Source organism: Triticum dicoccoides, chromosome 6B, assembly GCF_002162155.2.
Source record: "Triticum dicoccoides isolate Atlit2015 ecotype Zavitan chromosome 6B, WEW_v2.0, whole genome shotgun sequence".
NCBI classification, from domain to species: Eukaryota; Viridiplantae; Streptophyta; class Magnoliopsida; order Poales; family Poaceae; genus Triticum; species Triticum dicoccoides.
In genome coordinates, this window is record NC_041391.1 from 31,081,690 (window position 1) to 31,100,905 (window position 19,216).

The 19,216-nt window shown below is 45.6% G+C and overlaps 1 protein-coding gene and 1 pseudogene across 1 annotated transcript; both read right to left on the reverse strand.

Moving 5' to 3' along the window:
- Window positions 1–490: 490 nt before the first annotated feature.
- On the reverse strand, window positions 491–1,102 carry LOC119320377 (annotated as a pseudogene).
- Window positions 1,103–4,241: 3,139 nt separating this feature from the next.
- On the reverse strand, window positions 4,242–5,034 carry LOC119320376 (histone H2A.1-like). Its single transcript, XM_037594485.1, has 2 exons — window positions 4,777–5,034; window positions 4,242–4,682 (listed from the first exon to the last, which is right to left on the reverse strand). The coding sequence occupies exons 1-2, from the start codon at window positions 4,951–4,953 to the stop codon at window positions 4,416–4,418; spliced, it is 444 nt and encodes a 147-aa protein (XP_037450382.1). The 5' UTR covers window positions 4,954–5,034; the 3' UTR covers window positions 4,242–4,415.
- Between the last annotated feature and the right edge of the window lie 14,182 nt (window positions 5,035–19,216).

Here is a 19,216-nt window from a genome sequence, read left to right on the forward strand (position 1 = left end):
CTTCTTTTTTCTGGGAAAAGCAGCCTCTAATTTATCTCAAGAAGCTAATCTGAATCTAATGCATTCTGAATTTCTGAACACTAGTTGGCAAGCTGTTCTTGGCTTCTTGCCGTATGGTTGACAAGTCTACTCAGGAAAAAACTTGGAATGTTCCGACAGAAAATAACAACACATACGTTCTCTTCTTGCCGTATGGGTTAAGAAAAACTATATAGGTTAAGAAAACTTACGCACCTCCAAAAGTGGAAAAAAAATAACAACACATAAACAACTGTAAATTCCCATGAATTTGCCTACAGAATTTCAAACTTCAAATAGTATTCTGGATTTAAAATTAGAGGTTTCTATCTGTCAATCTGAATATAATTAAATTATCCCAGTAGATAAAATGGCAGCAAATTAAAATTAGATGAACTATCACAGTAGAAACTTACTGGCATAAACACACGGCAGGAAGAGGAGTCTGAAGCGACACAAGCACACATGAACATCGATTCAAACAGCAACATCACTATTTCTTCAAAACCACAAGCAGCACAATTCTTACAAAGGTTGTAACATCGTACTGATGCCGCCATCAGTTCATGAAGCGGCGATCAATCCTAGCTGCCTAGGAGGAGGTGAACTTGGTGACGGCCTTGGTGCCCTCGGAGACGGCGTGCTTGGCGAGCTCCCCGGGGAGGACGAGGCGGACGGAGGTCTGGATCTCCCGGGACGTGATGGTGGGCTTCTTGTTGTAGCGGGCGAGCTTGGCCGACTCCCCGGCGAGCTTCTCGAAGATGTCGTTGATGAAGGAGTTCATGATGGACATGGCCTTGGAGGAGATGCCCACGTCCGGGTGCACCTGCTTCAGCACCTTGAAGATGTAGATCTTGTACGTCTCCACGCTCTTCTTGGCCTTGCTGCCCTTCTTCCTGCCCCTCGTCTTCCCCTCGCCGCCGGCGCCCGCTTCTCCGCCTTGGGCTTCTTCCCCGCCGTCGTCTTCTCCGCGGCCACCGCCGCGGGCTTCTTCTCCGCCGCCTTGGGTGCCATGGGTGCTGCTGCTGCTGGTGGTTCGAGCGTGTGGGGAGATGGGATGTGAGGTGGATGCGGATGCTGTGGTGTGCAGAGACGGATGGGGGCGGCGGGGTTATGTAGGGAGCGGGGAGGAGGAAGGAGGTGGGCTGCGGTTGGCGGAGAGTCTGGTGCCTCGGATCGATGCCGTGGAGTGGATCTAGCCGTTCGGTGATGCTTGGGATGGACGGATACGATGCGTTCGGGCGCGGATCGATGACGTGGCGAGAACGCACACGGGCGCGGCGCGGATCGATAGCGTGTGGACTCCCGCGTACTCGTCGGACGTACGCTCCGGCCATGTCGCGCTGTGGGACGACGTACGCTCCACAGCACCGTGTACATACCGCACGTTGCAGAGAAATACATTGGCTGGAGGATGCTCAAGAAATACATTGCAGCCCCATGTCTCTCTATTGATTTTTTTAGGGAGGCCTCTCTCTATTGATTCATTAGCAACGGGATAAAGGAGAGAGCCGTTGCATTAGTCCGGACTTGTCACAAGATTGTCCGCGAACCACAACGACTATGTCCAATAAGTCGAATACATGCAGTTTCGATCCCATGAGGTTGGCTGGCATGGCTCATCCGACGCAACTCACATGTGAACGATGCTCCTACTTCCCACCGCCAATGAATCATCATTGTCAACCCCATGTTCGCCAGACGGGCGAAACCACTCTAGTCGTCGCCGGCCAACTCCGCAAGCCACGAGTCCCCTCCGGCCGGCGCCTCCAAAACGATGCCCTCAAGGACGAATGTGTGCAAAGCCAAGCAAAGCTAACAACGTTTCCATCGCCCAATTCGGTAACCGGATCTAGACTTTCCCACGTAGCTTACCTGGAGGGAAAGTGAGAACTACCACCTTGATGCCTCGAAGGCGCCATCGTCGGAGCACGGCTTTCACCGAAAACCTCACCCTCCAGGCCCCATGACTCGGTCAACCCCCCCTAACAAGCCATCTGCGCTTCGCACCACTCGCTTAGCATCCTGCGTCCAGCTCCTCCATCACGCCGCAAAGTGCACACTCGCGAGCAACACGCCACTAGGAGCACGCACCACGTGGATATGGGCCGCAGATACATTCTGGTCACGCCCTAATACATCGGCCTGCCCCGACTCGTCATGCACCGTGCAAATCTGGACCACGCGCACCTTCTCGTCGCAACTGGACTACGCCGCGCGCCACCGTGCCTCTGCCTGGATCTGGAGCAGCCATCTACCTCTATGCTACCTAAGAGTATTCATATAATCCTGCTTCTTATGGTATGTGTACTCCTTAACAATAAGTTGGTCCCTCTGATGGTATTGTAGTATCAGTGTTGATGTGGTGTTGTTCTGCGGCTGATGTGGTCCTTTTATGGTGTCGGGGATGATTCCGGTAGATCCCTTGATAGGGTATCCTGACGTGGTGATGAGGTTAGAGGGGGAAAGAAGAAGCAGTTTATCAAGGTTCAAGCCCTCATGATGGAGGTAAAACCCTACTCCTACTTTGTGTATTTTCGATTGGGGTGTACAAAGTACATGTAATACCGAAGATTGTAATGTCTAAGATGTTTTGTTGACTAACCCAAACCTGGCTTATATAAGATATCGGGGGCCCCGGGGTTATAAGAGTCCTAGCTGGCCACGTCGGTGGAGAGGAGTCCTCCACGGATCTGACTTCTTTGTCTTGAACGGAAAGGCTTCAAATTCTTTGTCCTACAGGGCCAGTGGGCTGACATGATGCCCAAGCGGAACCAGCCTCGGGCCGTCTTGCTTGGACCGGTAACCGACAAAGTGAGGCACCCCTGGGCTGTAACACCATCAGTTGACCAGTGATACAACAGCCCTCGGTCTCACCGTAGCTCATATCGCCAGAGAACACGCATGACCAGGTTATCAGAAGGATAAACGAGCACTCATACTCATACGAGTGTGTCTACAAACTTGTCCACTCATACCACAAAACAGAAGAAATCGGACACAAGGCATAGACTTAACAGAACAGAAGACGAGCAGTTGTATGAGCGTGTTCGATCATACCACAAATCGAACCGGAATCACAACTCATGCCGATTCACAAAGTGTTTTGTTTGAATATATCTACACCATGCATCAACATACCTGTCGGTCTATGCCAAAAGATTAAAAAGTCTTTAGCTTCTTTAGAAAAAACTTTAGCTAGAATGAAACATCTAAATTGTTTTTCCTAGCTTGTTTTTCTAAAGCGGAAAATATTTAAACAATCATCTGCCAAACTTCGAAAATACCGCATGCCTGTTTTCCCAAACAAACTTAAAATTTGAACGGGGAAGCAAATTGGAGAAAAATTAACCCGCCAGAACATGAGGAATAAACTAGAGAAGCAGAAGAAAATAAAGAGAAAATGATGGTGGGCGCCCAATATGGTCGGCTCCCACTAGAAGCCCCCAATATGCACATACTAGAGGCCCAATGGCAAGAGAGAAAAGATGCTAATAAAAAGAAACTCATTCCTCGAAAAAAAAAATGTATACCCATTCTGCATTTACCCAAAAAAATTGCGGGGTAACCTATTATCATTTTATTGATCAGTTTTACTGAAATTCTTGCTTATTATCTTTCCCACCGTGCAACATCAACTTGCTTATTTACCGAGGAAACTTGTGCACTCCAGTGGAGGCCATTTTCCTACTGGACTCTCTGAAGGGCGTGACTAATCCTATCTAAAATTTTCAATATCTGTTTCTGACTTAGCTGATTATTACACAAAGTCAGCACCTCATCGGGTCTGTGGTTTGTTACCTACATCAAACTATCCAAACTTCAGATCGCATGTAGTCGGCTCAACTCCAACTGGCAACTGGAAGTATTCTTTTGTCAAACAGAGCAACATGTAACCAGCTCAGCTACAGAGGTTACATTGTCTGCAAGATGCTTCAGCATGCTCAAGATCTAATTTGAAATGTTTGACCGCAGGACTTCTGAAGCATCTTGCCTATCCAATTTAATTAGCACCATCATCAATCAATTTATAAGCTGCCACGTAGGGAGAGGTGGAGGATGATTGGGAATCCTAAGTCCTACTTCTTCATAGATTCAGTTTCCAGTTCCCCCCAGCTTGATTGGAATAAGCTGGAAGTGAACTTCATAAGGAGGTAAAGATAGATCGCTGAAAATTACAGTTCAATGGAAATTTTGGGATGGTAGAAGAGAGAATTTTGCAGTACGAGATTGAAATGATTGCATCTTTCGCCATTGTCATAGAAATCACAGATACAATGTCATCCTTGCTCGACGAAACTAACGGGCAGTCGGGCACTACAGAGCATTACATACAGGATCTCATCTTAGTCCATGAGGAATGGATCTAAGCAACACTGGCTAGGCTATGGGGGCGGCTACTCCTTGGTGGCGGCGACCTTCTTCTTGGGGGACTTGGCGGTGGTCTTCTTCTTGGGCGACTTGGCCTCCTTCTCGGCGGCGGCGGGGGACTTCTTTGGGAGCAGCACGGAGTTGATGTTGGGGATCACGCCGCCGTGGGCGATGGTGACGCCGGCGAGCAGCCTTCCGAGCTCCTGGTCGTTGCGGACGGCGAGCAGCAGGTGTCGCGGGATGATCCGGGTCTTCTTGTTGTCCTTGGCCGCGTTGCCGGCAAGCTCCAGAACCTGCATATTCAGAAACCAAATCTGTCAGTTACCCGTCGAGCACGAGAAGAACATGGAAGAAGAACAATGAAGGACGGGAAAGATAGGTGCGTACCTCAGCGGCGAGGTACTCGAGGACGGCGGCGAGGTAGACGGGGGCGCCGGAGCCGACGCGCTGCGCGTAGCGGCCCTTCTTGAGGTAGCGCCCGATGCGGCCGACGGGGAACTGGAGCCCGGCCTTGACGGACCTGGTCACCGCCTTCTTCCTGTCGCCTCCCTTCCTTCCGGCCATCTTGCTTGCTGATTCTCCGGCGGCGAGGACTCGCTAGGAGTGGTGTTGGCGGCGGTTGCGCTGGATGGGAATGCTCTGAGTTTGTGTGTTGGAACGGCGGCGAGCGCACGGCTTTTATTGGAGGCGGCCAGGGGGAGTGATCCGCGTGACGTGCTGCGAGCGCCGTTGGATCTGAGGGGAGCGTCGCGGGCAGGGGGAGTGATCCGTGGGAGCCCCAGATGAACCAATCAGAGAGCAGAGATTTGCAATACATATTTGGAATTGAAAAATAACTCAAAATCAAAATCAGCCTACGTATTGAAATGGGCACGAATTCTTTTTCTTTTGCTATTAGATGGGCTTCAATTCTGATTTTTTTTGCTTGGTCGTGTATAAAATTGCTAATTGGGGTTAAGTAGCCATCAATACCAATTTTTATTTAGAATAGCTAATTGTATGTGCATTGCAATAGGGGCAATACAATTTTTTGTGGTTCACATCAACTATGTCTATCTTCCACCCATATAAAGATATAGTATGAATTATATCAAAAAGAAAGTGTGACTTTTGAAGAACTCATAATGAATAACGATATTAAGCAAATCGGTGGTTAAATACTCCGATAACCAATTTCTTCCTTAAGTATACTTTATCACTAGTAGGGAAATGCTTATAGGTAGGACATCAGTAGTAGTGCTGGAAAATAACAAGCGTTGCTGCTAATTAGTAGTAGCGCTGCTCTCGGGCAGCGCTACAAGTAGTGATTTAGCAGTAGCCCTGGAAATGAAAAAAGCGATACTGATAAGTGGGACCCAACGAGCCTACCGATGCTAGCTGTAGTAGCAGCGCGGCCCAAAACAAAGTGCTATTGCTAAGGTTTTATCAGCAACGCTTGCTTTGAAAACTCTGCTACTGCTAACGGGACCCACTTAGTAGTAGCGCTTCTCCTAACAAGCGCTACTACTGAGCACCATAACAGTAGCGTTGTCTGGGAAATAGCGCTACTGTTAGGCGTGGCTGGTGCCACCTTTTCACCCCCTTTCCCACTCCTCCCCCCTTTGCCCTCTCCCCCTCATTTCCCCTCTCCCCTCTCTAAGTTATTTCTCCACCATTGTTGTCCTTCTTCTATCTTCCTTCTAGCTCTCTTCTCTCCCCATTAATGCCCCCCTCCATCATAATTCTCCTCCATAAATGGCCTCTCTTTTCTATCTACCTCATTTATTTGGCTCTCCCTCCTCCCATGCATATAGATCCAGCTAGCTCATCTCTCTCCCTCTCCATTAGTTAGCTAGAGTTGTCTCTCCTCCCAACAAACTAGATCTAGCTAGCTATTTAGCCATCCACACTTTCGATCGTCCCTATAGGTAGCGAAGGCCTCATCTAACCGTGTTCAATATCTCTCGGGAGATAGGTGAGTAAATAGTTGTGCATTTCAAGAATGGGAATATGTGTGTTTGAGATATGGAGGGATTTGTGCGAGTGACATGCCCCCGAGTTGCTTATGTTTTGCCGAAATGTCGATTTATTTCCGTTTCGGTGAATTTTGAGCAAACTCGATATGTCGTATTTTTAGGCAAGGTCATGCCAAGTTTTTATATGACTTTGATGCATGCATGCATTTTGTTTATAACCCTTTTGCTTGTTATACCGTGCAGTTGGTCATGAAGGTGAGTGGATGGAAGGTGGAGCGATACTTGCAATCCGCGGTGATGGACATGTATGCAAATAATCAGACTAGGATTAGATGTCCATGTATAAGATGTAAAGAAGGAGTCCTTTTGGACCCTTTTGATTGTGGCAGTTTGAAGGCGCGCCTGCTGATGAATGGTTTCATGGATGGCTATACTCGGTGGATAAGTGAAGATAATGATGAGCACATCCACATGGCAGAGAATAACGACATGGGGCTAGATGAAGATATGGCCGATCGACACGAAGACGATGGCGTCGGACATGGCGGCGGGGAAGAGTCGGGACCTGGTGGCGGTGGAGAAGATTCCGGACAAGGTGAAGAAGAGTACGGACATGGCAGCGAAGAAGAGTCTGGACATGGCGGAGAAGAGGCGGCAGACTACACGCCAAAGTCTTTAATGCTACTAAGTTTAGTTGTGCAGGACTCTCATGTTCGAGAGCTCCTTCGCAAGAGTACGACTAGCGACAGAGCTACTTCTAGAGAGAAGGCCAAGCTGGCGCAACTTGAAGTAGACTCGAAGACTCCACTGTATGACGGTTGTGATCCTGAGGTGACCCGCTTGAGTTTCATGCTCGAACTTCTAAAGATGAAGGCCAAAAAGAAATGGATAGACAAAAGCCTCGATGAGCATTTGAAGTATCTACATAATAAAGATCTTCCCGTGGGGAACCTGTGTCCTACTAGTGTCGAGGAGGCCAAGAAAATCATTTTCCCTCTTTATCTGCCGCACATTAGATACCACACATGCATTAACGATTGCATCATTTATCAGGGGGAGCACGCGGAAAAAACCAGCTGTCCAGTGTTCAATGCTTCTCGATACAAGAAGGCAGGAAAGAAAGATCCTTAGAATGTTGTATGGTACTTTTCGATCACTCCCCGCCTGCAGCGGTATTTCATAGATCCCAAGGAAGTAAAGCTCATGCGCTGGCATGCGGAGAGGACTAAGCCCGATGATGGAGATGATCCGAAGCTGAGACACCTCGCAGATGCTAGCTAGTGGAGAGCATTCAACGACGAATATTGATTTTTCGCAGAAGATGCAAGGAACGTCGTGCTTGGTGTGAGTACCAATGGCATGAATCCGGTTGGAAACCAGAACACCAACAACAGCACATGGCCCGTTTTTGTATGGATGTTGAAAGTGCAACTATCCCTAGGTGGTTTTGGTAATTCATAACAACATATAGCTCATTGAGCTAATGCTATTCCAAGACTATTGTTTCAGGAAAGCTCAATGAATGGCATGGCATGGATGATGAAAGTGGATCCCTCAAAATACTAAGGACAAAGGATTGGCTCAAGCTCAAAAGCTCAAGACTCTTCATTTTACATTTTAGTGATCCAAGATCACATTGAGTCTATAGGAAAAGCCAATACTATCAAGAAGGGATGAGGTGTTGCTTAATGAGCCTTTTGCTTCATGTGCTTAGTGATATGCTCCAAAACCCTCAACTACTTTCCCACATCCACAAATGACCTAAACCTAAAGCCAAAATCGGTCACACCGATTCTTTCTATCCGGCGCCACCGATTCCAAAAGTCATAGCCACAGCCACAAACCCTAAGCAAATCGGTCTTACCGATACGGATCTCGGTCTCACCGAGACGGGGTTGCAATCTCTCTGTTTCCCTTCGTAACGTTTCGGTCTAACCGAACTGAGCGATCGGTCCCACCGAGATTGCAATGTAAACTCTCTGTTTCCTTTTTGTAACATTTCGGTCTCACCGAAAAGAGCAAATCGGTCCCACCGAGTTTACCTGACCAACTCTCTCGAAAGCTTATTACCAAATCGGTCTCACCGAGTTTGTGTAATCGGTCTCACCAAGATTACGTTATGCCCTAACCCTAACCGAATCGGTCTCACCGAGATGCATGTCAGTCCCACCAAAAATCACTAACGGTCACTAGGTTTACTAAATTGGTCCGACTGAGTTTAACGATTCGGTCCCACCGAGTTTGGTAAATTGTGTGTAACGGTTATATTTTGTGTGGAGGCTATATATACCCCTCCACCTTCTCTTCATTCGTGGAGAGAGCCATCAGACTAAACCTACACTTCCAACTTACCATTTCTGAGAGAGAACCACCTACTCATGTGTTGAGGCCAAGATATTCCATTCCTACCATATGAATCTTGATCTCTAGCCTTCCCCAAGTTGCTTTCCACTCAAACCCTCTTTCCACCAGATCCAAATCCTATGAGAGAGAGTTGAGTGTTGGGGAGACTATCATTTGAAGCAGAAGAGCAAGGAGTTCATCATCAACGCACCATTTGCTACTTCTTGGAGAGTGGTGTCTCCTAGATTGACTAGGTGTCACTTGGGAGCCTCCGACAAGATTGTGGAGTTGAACCAAGGAGTTTGCAAGGGCAAGGAGATCGCCTACTTCGTGAAGATCTACCGCTAGTGAGGCAAGTCCTTCGTGGGCGACGGCCATGGTGGGATAGACAAGGTTGCTACTTTGTGGACCCTTCGTGGGTGGAGCCCTCCGTGGACTCGCGCAGCCGTTACCCTTCATGGGTTGAAGTCTCCATCAACGTGGATGTACGATAGCACCACCTATCGGAACCACGCCAAAAACATCCGTGTCTCCAATTGCGTTTGAATCCTCCAAACCCTTCCCTTTACTTTCTTGCAAGTTGCATGCTTTAATTTCCGCTGCCTATACACTCTTTGCATGCTTGCTTGAATTGTGTGATGATTGCTTGACTTGTCCTAAAATAGCTAAAATCTGCCAAACTCTAAAATTGGGAAAAGGTTAAGTTTCTATTGGTCAAGTAGTCTAATCACCCCCCTCTAGACATACTTCAAGGTCCTACAAGTGGTATCAGAGCTTTGGTCTCCATTTGCTTTGATTTCCATAGCTTTTGGTGGTCATAGCCTTGGTTTCACAACCTAGGAGAGTATGGCGTCTAGCGAGGGAAATTATCACCGTAGAGGTCCTTACTTTGATGGTATTAATTTTGCTAGTTGGAAGCATAAGATGAAAATGCATATTCTTGGACATAACCCCGCCGTTTGGGCAATTTGGCTTGCAAGGTGAATTCTTTGATGGGAGAGAACCGAACCGTGAAGCAAATGCGGAAGAATTGAAGATGCTGCAATACAACGCTCAAGCATGTGATATCATCTTCAACGGGTTGTGCCCCGAAGAGTTCAATAAAATCAGTCGTCTTGAGAATGCAAAGGAAATTTGGGATACTTTGATTGATATGCACGAAGGTACCGAGTCCGTCAAGGAATCCAAGTTGGATGTGCTCCAAAGTCAGCTTGACAAGTTCAAAATGAAGGATGGTGAAGGTGTCACTGAAATGTACTCTAGGCTTGCTCTTATCACAAATGAGATTGCCGGCTTAGGGAGTGAAGAGATGACCGACAGATTCATCATCAAGAAGATCCTAAGAGCATTGGATGGAAAGTATGATACCGTGTGCACATTGATCCAAATGATGCCAAACTACAAAGATCTCAAGCCAATGGAAGTCATTGGAAGAATTGTTGCTCATGAGATGTCACTCAAGGACAAGGAGGAACTTCACAACAAGTCAAGTGGTGCTTACAAAGCCTCAAGTGAAGCCCCCACATCATCAAGTGAGAAACAAACCTTCAATGAAGAATTGAGCTTAATGGTGAAGAACTTCAACAAATTCTACAAGAGTAGAAGCAAAGAAAGAAGCTCCAAGTCAAGGTCTTATCATGACAAGAGATCTTCTAGTCGAGAGCGCAATTGCTACAATTGTGGGAAGCCTGGACACTACTCCAATGAGTGTACGGCACCCTACAAAAGAAGAGAAGATTCTCCAAAAAGAAGAAGCAAAAGAGAAGAATCACCACCAATAGAGAGGAGGAGTAGAGATGATCGTTATGAACGAAAACCCTCACGGAGAAGCAAGGATTCGGAAAGGAAGGACAAGTCATCAAGGAGCTACACAAAACGAAGACATCAAGCTCATGTTGGTGAATGGGTATCCGGCTCCGACTCCGACAACCACTCTGAGAGAAGCTATCACTCCGACTCCGAACATACTCAAGATGAAGGTGTTGCCGGTCTAGCACTTGTGTCAACCAACTCCTACGACATATTTGATTCACCAAACGAAGGAATTGGAAGATGCTTCATGGCCAAAGGTCCAAAGGTAACACATCCCGAGTATGTTGATTTTAATAGTGATGAAGATGACTTGCTTGTGGATGATGATTTACTTGTTGACAACTCTAGTGATGAATACTATGATGAAACGTCAATTAATCATGCTAATCAAACAAATGACAATGATAAGGAGAAAATTGAGCTTCTAACTAAAGAACTAAACACTCTTAAGTTGGCTCATGAAACTATCTTCGAAGATCATCGAGAACTTTTAAGGGCTCATGAGAAGTTATGCTTTGAAAAGCTCAATCTTCAGCAAGATCATGAGTTCTTAAAGGCAATCAATGATGATATCCGCAAGAAAAGTTCTTCTTACATTGCCAAGCGTTTACTATTATCTACTTACGTGCCTCAAGTCAAGTCTAGTAACAAGTACAAGAAAGATACTTCCTCTAGTAGTAACAATAATAATGTCAAATTCAACGTTGTTGCTTCTAGTAGTTCTCTTGATTCCACTAATGATTCTCTTAGCCAAGTTACACTTGAGCAAGAAAATAGTTTATTGAAGGGAATTATAGAGAAAGGTGTTTACAAGAGCCTTGCCGGGAGTAAGCAATTCGAGGAAATTGTACACAAGCAAGGAAGACACCGGAAGAATCAAGGTGTTGGTTTTGAACGAAAGTTCAATGCCAATGGAGTTGAGTGGGAAGAAGATCAATACCCCAAGACAAAGTTTGTTCCTCAACAAGTGAAGTATGATCCTACTTCCTTCAAGGGAAGTATGATCCTACTTCCTCAACAAGCTCAAGATGATCTTCCACCACAAGACCACAAGAACAAAGGCAAGGACAAGCTTTAAGAAGAGATTGATGCATTTGAAGAAGCACCTAAGGTCTCGGTCAAGTGGATTCCCAAGACTACGTCAAGTTCTACTTCATCAAGTACAACTACAACTCCAAGGATTCCCATCAAGATGATGTGGATCCCGAAGAAGAAGAACTAGAGAGTTCTTGAGTGTGACTCCGCCAACATTCTTCACTCATATCATTTTGGCAAGAACAAGTGCAATCAACTTTCACATCTTGCACTAGTTCAAGGAGTCACAAACCCTCATGTTGGTAAGGCAAGGGACAAGGTAACCTAATGTTTTCATGGACATCATCTTGTGTGTGCATCACTCTATGTCTATGGATATTCTTGTTTGTTCATTGTGGGACTAACCCATGCAGGCAAGTTGAAAGTGCAACTCACTCCAAAGGATTTCTCCAAATGATCTACATCAACATTGAGCATCTACATCTTCAACACCTACATGAAGTCATCATCGACAAAACCCAAGGTTAGTTCATCCCTCTAAGGGGGGATCTCACATCTAGGGGGAGCTTAACTCTAAGAATTGAGTCAAAGCAGCTCTAATGGTGTGAACACATTAATGCATTATGTAAAAGTGGTAACCCCACTTGAGCTTAAACGATGAGTATGACCTATGATCAAATGTTCTCATTTGACTCCTAAGTCAATATACTCATATATAGATGACCTAGTCATCGCCGATTGTTTGATAGATGCTAGAATTGGTTGTGCATGCTTTGCCACATATTTCATTTGCCATCTTAGTGTGTGAGCATGTTGGTGCATATTTTACTCATTCAAGGACATCCACTTGTTGTTTTGATTGTTTGGTTCTTTCTTCTTTTGGCCAAATGGATGGACAAGAATGCCTAAGAACCTTCTTTAGCTATCTATGCTTTTCTCGTCTCAAACTCTATTCGTGCTACATCACAAAATTTGATCAAGTCAGATTCGAACCACTCTGTGTGAGGAGCACTCAGAGTCCCTAATTCGTCATAGACTTAAACTTCCAAAACCTCTTTGTGATTCTCGGTCTGACCGATTCCTCCATTTCGGTCCTACCGAGATCATCAAGTTGATCTGAGTTTTCAATCTCGGTGCAACCGATTTGAACTTTTCGGTCTCACCGATTTGCTGTAACTGAACATGGTTATGCATCTCGGTGCCACCGAGTTGTTCCACTCGGTCACACCGACAGGGTCGGGCTATATATAGACACGGGCAAAATTTTGGAAATTTCTCCGAAACCCTTCGCCCGCGCAACAGCTCGCTCTGCCATCATGGTCTCCGGATCGTCTCCTCGTCACCAGCAGCCTCCTGTCGCTGGTTTCCGCCGCTGTCAACGGATTTCGTCCCCGCCGTTGCCGCCGTAGCAAGTCAACCGCCAAGTTAGGGTATGGACTTCATCTTTGTGCTATCCACTTCTGATTCCTAGCACATTGTTTTCATATTGAATCTTGCCATGATTGAAACTCTTCTATCCAGCCAAAGTAGTTCATAGATTAGATGTGATTCAAATTTTTAGGGTTAGGTTTCCACCGAAACCATCTCGGACCCACCGAGTTGAAAAACTCGGTCTCACTGATTTGGCTTATGCCATTGCACTAGTGACTCTCGGTCTGACCGAGAATTACTAATCAGTGCAACCGATTTGAGGATTCTGTGAAACCCTAGCAGTCTCGGTACCACCGAACTAAAACTCGGTCCAACCGAGATCATCAGTTTAGGTTCCAAAACTGCTTCGGTATCACCGAGTTTGAAAATTGGTGGATCCGAAATGCTTTCTGTGGAAAACTAAGACTGAACTTTTGAGTCATTCTTTTGCAAAAACCTCTGCATTTTGTGATGCTCATCTTTTCTATCTCATCTATAACTCTTCACAGGGTCAGCAGTCAGCTTTTGCAGTATGTCTGATCAAAGTGACAGCCAGAACAGGGCAGAAGAGCAGATGGACTTGAGTGAGGGCACTAGTCCCTCTAGTACTTCAGATGAAGGGAGAAGAAGTACTCCTAGCAATTTGCCTAAGGCTGCAACTAGGCAAAGGAGGAAAAGAACTTCAGATTCAGAGGATGAGGACTACAAAGTTGAGGAAGATGAGGCTACTTCCAAGAAAGTGGTGCTCAAGAAGGAATATGGCTCAGCAAAGGATATAAAGCCAGGCATGAAGATTAAAAGGCCTGCAAGAAGGCAACCTATGCCCAAGGCCAGAGCAGCAACTCAACTGCCTAAAAATCCTGATCCCAAAGAGCCAGCTGATGAAAGCAAGAAGAGGAAGGAAAGGGTCAAGAAGACCATGGCTAGAGTTGTTGGGCAACCTTCCATGATGGAAGAGGAAGAGCCTGTTGCACCAGCACCAAAGGCACCTAAGCTTATGGGAGATGCAATCAGATCAGGGGCTGCAACATCTAAGCCGAAGGAAGCACCCAAAGCTGCCCCCAAGGCCAAGCCTGCACCAAATAGGAATACCAGGAGTATTCCAGCTGCTGAGAAGAACAAGGCCCCTGTGCCTAAGGTTGCTGAGGAGGAAGATGAAGAAGGACAGGTTCTAAGGAAGCTCAAGCCAAAGATACCAGACCACAATGATGCCCATCCTGTGGCTGAGGACATGAGAATCAGGAAGGATTCACGGCTGAGACTGTGGAGGATGGCAGATCCATATGCCACAAGGAGAAGAACTATTGTTGATTACAGGTTCCACACAAAGGAATAACAGGACTTCTATGAAACAATTCTGTTGGACAAGAAGCCCATAGTCTGTGACATGAGATGGGTTGACTGGAAATTCATCAAGGAAAATGAACAACACTATCCTGGAGTGCAAGACATCTTTGTTGCTTGTGGAGTTGCAGATTTTGTTGGGCAAAAGCTCACAAATTGGAATGATGAGCTTATCATGCAGTTCTACTCCACATCACACTTTTACCCAGATGGAAGAATTGTTTGGATGTCTGAAGGTACAAGGTACCAGTCCACTATAGAAGAATGGGCAAGTCTGATAAATGCCCCAAAGGATAATGAGGATGACCTAGACATTTATGCCAAGAAGAAGATGGGTCACAATTCAATGGCACACATGTACAAGGAGATCCCAGACAAAGCCCTAGAGACTTTCACTTTTGGATCAGTCCATTTTCTGTTGTTAGGGCTGCCAACCATAAATTGGATTTTGAGGCACACCTTGTTGCCCAAGTCTGGTGACCATAACATGATCAGAGGGCATGCCATCAACATGTTGCATGTGTTTGATGTGCCACAAAAGTTCAAAGTCATGATCCTTATAGTTGAAACAATCAAGAGGACTGCAGCAGATCAGAAGAGGAGCTGTGGATATGCACCTCAGATTCAAGAATTGATAAACTCAAAGATGGGCACAGGAAAATATCTATTGGATAGGGAACATTTTCCACTCTATCCAGACTTTGAGGACAATGAGGTTGTCATGAATGAGGATGATCCATCATCAGTTCAAGCTCAAGAGAAGAAGGAGAAGGCAAAGAGGGAGAAGGCTGCCAAGATGCCAACTCAAGAGGAGGCATCTGAATATTTCTTGAAAACCAAACAGGAGCAGCTTGGTTACTTGATAGCATTATCTCTGAGGATTGAGAAGGGGTTGGCCACCATAACTCAAAACCAGGAGAGCCTGGAAAGAATCATGGAACAAAAATTCTATGATCTAGATGTCAAGGTAACTGAGATTCAGTCAGTTGTGGAGCAGCTACAGGATGACATGCAGGAGAGGAAGGGCAAGACTACCACCAATGTGTTTGCCAAAGTGCCCAGAGCCCAGAGGTCAGTTGCAGTGCCAGTGACAGACACTAGAGCAACATCTTCAGCACCAGCTACTGCCCCTTCAGCTCCAGTGCAACCAGCTTCAGCATCAACTCCAGCACCCTCTACATCAACTGAAGCCTTCGTCCTTGGAGTTATCAGGACACCACCACTAGAAGATCAAGCCTGAGAGTCGATCTAGCACTATGCATTTTCTATGAACTTCTTGGTAATTTGTTGCCAAAGGGGGAGAAAAATGTATAGATCATAGGCTTCGAGAGAGAGAGAGAGAGTGTGTTGCTTTTGTTCTCTCTTGATTTATTTGGTGTTTTTCAATCTTTGATTGCTTTTGGTTGAGATACTATGCTTGTGAGACATTGATGATCATGTGTTTGATCATAAGCTACACTTATGCATGTTTGATGATATTATCCTATCTATCTTTTGTGATCACTCGCTATGCTTGGTGATGAGTGCATATATTCATTGTTTATTATTTTGAGCGCTCCACCAAGATGTATGTGACATGGAAGAGTAACCCATGAGCCTAATTCATTGTGCATTTGCAGTCCAAAGCAAATCTAAAACTATGCACAAATTTAGGGGGAGCTCTTGCTTATCACATACTTCTCAAAGCGACGATGTTATTTAAATTTTATTATCATTTGTCGAAGCTTTGATCAATTACCAGAAAGGGGGAGATTGAAAGTGCAACTATCCCTAGGTGGTTTTGGTAATTCATAACAACATATAGCTCATTGAGCTAATGCTATTCCAAGACTATTGTTTCAGGAAAGCTCAATGAATGACATGGCATGGATGATGAAAGTGGATCCCTCAAAATACTAAGGACAAAGGATTGGCTCAAGCTCAAAAGCTCAAGACTCTTCATTTTACATTTTAGTGATCCAAGATCACATTGAGTCTATAGGAAAAGCCAATACTATCAAGAAGGGATGAGGTGTTGCTTAATGAGCCTTTTGCTTCATGTGCTTAGTGATATGCTCCAAAACCCTCAACTACTTTCCCACATCCACAAATGACCTAAACCTAAAGCCAAAATCGGTCACACCGATTCTTTCTATCCGGCGCCACCGATTCCAAAAGTCATAGCCACTGCCACAAACCCTAAGCAAATCGGTCTTACCGATAGGGATCTCGGTCTCACCGAGATGGGGTTGCAATCTCTCTGTTTCCCTTCGTAACGTTTCGGTCTAACCGAAGTGAGCGATCGGTCCCACCGAGATTGCAATGTAAACTCTCTGTTTCCTTTTTGTAACATTTCGGTCTCATCGAAAAGAGCAAATCGGTCCCACCGAGTTTACCTGACCAACTCTCTGGAAAGCTTATTACCAAATCGGTCTCACCGAGTTTGTGTAATCGGTCTCACCGAGATTACGTTATGCCCTAACTCTAACCAAATCGGTCTCACCGAGATGCATGTCAGTCCCACCGAAAATCCCTAACGGTCACTAGGTTTACTAAATCGGTCCGACCGAGTTTAACGATTCGGTCCCACCGAGTTTGGTAAATTGTGTGTAACATTTATATTTTGTGTGGAGGCTATATATACCCCTCCACCTTCTCTTCATTCGTGGAGAGAGCCATCAGACTAAACCTACACTTCCAACTTACCATTTCTAAGAGAGAACCACCTACTCATGTGTTGAGGCCAAGATATTCCATTCCTACCATATGAATCTTGATCACTAGCCTTCCCCAAGGTGCTTTCCACTCAAACCCTCTTTCCACCAGATCCAAATCCTATGAGAGAGAGTTGAGTGTTGGGGAGACTATCATTTGAAGCAGAAGAGCAAAGAGTTCATCATCAACACACCATTTGTTACTTCTTGGAGAGTGGTGTCTCCTAGATTGGCTAGGTGTCACTTGGGAGCCTCCGACAAGATTGTGGAGTTGAACCAAGGAGTTTGTAAGGGCAAGGAGATCGCCTACTTCGTGAAGATCTACCGCTAGTGAGGCAAGTCCTTCATGGGCGATGGCCATGGTGGGATAGACAAGGTTGCTACTTCGTGGACCCTTCGTGGGTGGAGCCCTCCATGGACTCGCGCAGCCGTTACCCTTCGTGGGTTGAAGTCTCCATCAACGTGGATGTACGATAGCACCACCTATCGGGAACCACGCCAAAAACATCCATGTCTCCAATTGCGTTTGAATCCTCCAAACCCTTCCCTTTACTTTCTTGCAAGTTGCATGATTTAATTTCCGCTGCCTATACACTCTTTGCATGCTTGCTTGAATTGTGTGATGATTGTTTGACTTGTCCTAAAATAGATAAAATTTGCCAAACTCTAAAATTGGGAAAAAGGTTAAGTTTTTATTGGTCAAGTAGTCTAATCACCCCCCACCTCTAGACATACTTCAAGGTCCTATAGATGTACAACCTCCCCCCGTGGAAGTGCATGAAGACAATGTACATACACATGAGCATGCTGATTCAAGGGCCGAAACAACCGGGAAATAATATTAATCTGTATATGGGGCTTCTAAAAGAGGAGCTAGACACGTTATGGAAAACACTGGCATGGACATGGGACGCCAGCAAAGGAGAGTATTTCTATATGAGATCCGCACTGATGACGATAGTGCACGACTATCTCGGTTACGGGTACTCCTCAGGCCAGGTGTGCCACGGATACTGCGGATGCACGAGGTGCATGGATGATACAATGTCTCAGCAGCTTACGTCAACAAAATATGGCAGGTCTGGGAAAATCGTGTACATGGGGCATCGTAGATGGCTCGAGAAGGATGACCGGTGGAGAAAACGTGGAGATCTATTCAATGGTTTGGCTGAGCATCGAGGACCTCCATGTAAGAGGAGCGGCGCCGGAATCAATGAGCTGTCGAAAAACTGGGAACAGTGCCCCGCGCCGGGAAAGATGAAAAAGGCATCGAGCTGCTGCTGAAGGTATGGAAAACAAGGTATGTTTTTCGGGACTGATGTCTGCTAGAACTACGTCGGTATTTCCCCAAAGAGGAAGGGATGATGCAGTATAGCAACGGTAGGTATTTCCCTCAGTGATGAGACCAAGGTTATTGAACCAGTACGAGAACCTCCTCACACCACGTAAACAACACCTGCACACAAATAACAAATACTCGCAACCCGACGTGTTAAAGGGGTTGTCAATCCCTTCCAGCTACGACGCCTCAAGTAGGCAAATAACGTGAGGTAAAAAGTGGCAGATAGAATAAATAGATCGCGGAACAAATAAATTGCAGCAAGGTATTTTTGTATTTTTAGTTTAATAGATCTGAAAATAAATGCAATAGAAAATAGATTGCAAAGGCAAATATGATGAAAAGAGACCCGGGGGCCGTAGGTTTCACTAGTGGTTTCTATCGAGAAAAATAGCAAACGGTGGGAAAACAATTGCTGTTGGGCAATTGATAGAACTTCAAATAATCATGACGATATCCATGCAATGATCATTATATAGGCATCATGTCCAGGATTAGTAGACCGACTCCTGCCTGCATCTACTACTATTACTCCACACATCGACCGCTATCCAGCATGCATATAGTGTATTAAGTTCATGAGAAAATGGAGTAATGCAATAAGAACGATGACATGATGTAGATGAGATCCGTTTATCTATTGCAACAGATATAGATCCCATCTTGTTATCCTTAGTAGCAACGATACATACGTGTCGGTTCCCCTTCTGTCACTGGGATCAAGCACCGTAAGATCGAACCCACAGCAAAGCACCTATTCCCATTGCAAGATAAATAGATCAAGTTGGCCAAACAAAACCCAAATATCAGAGAAGAAATACGGGGCTATAAGCAATCATGCATATAAGAGATCAAAGAAGACTCAAATAACTTTCATGGATAAAAACATAGATTTG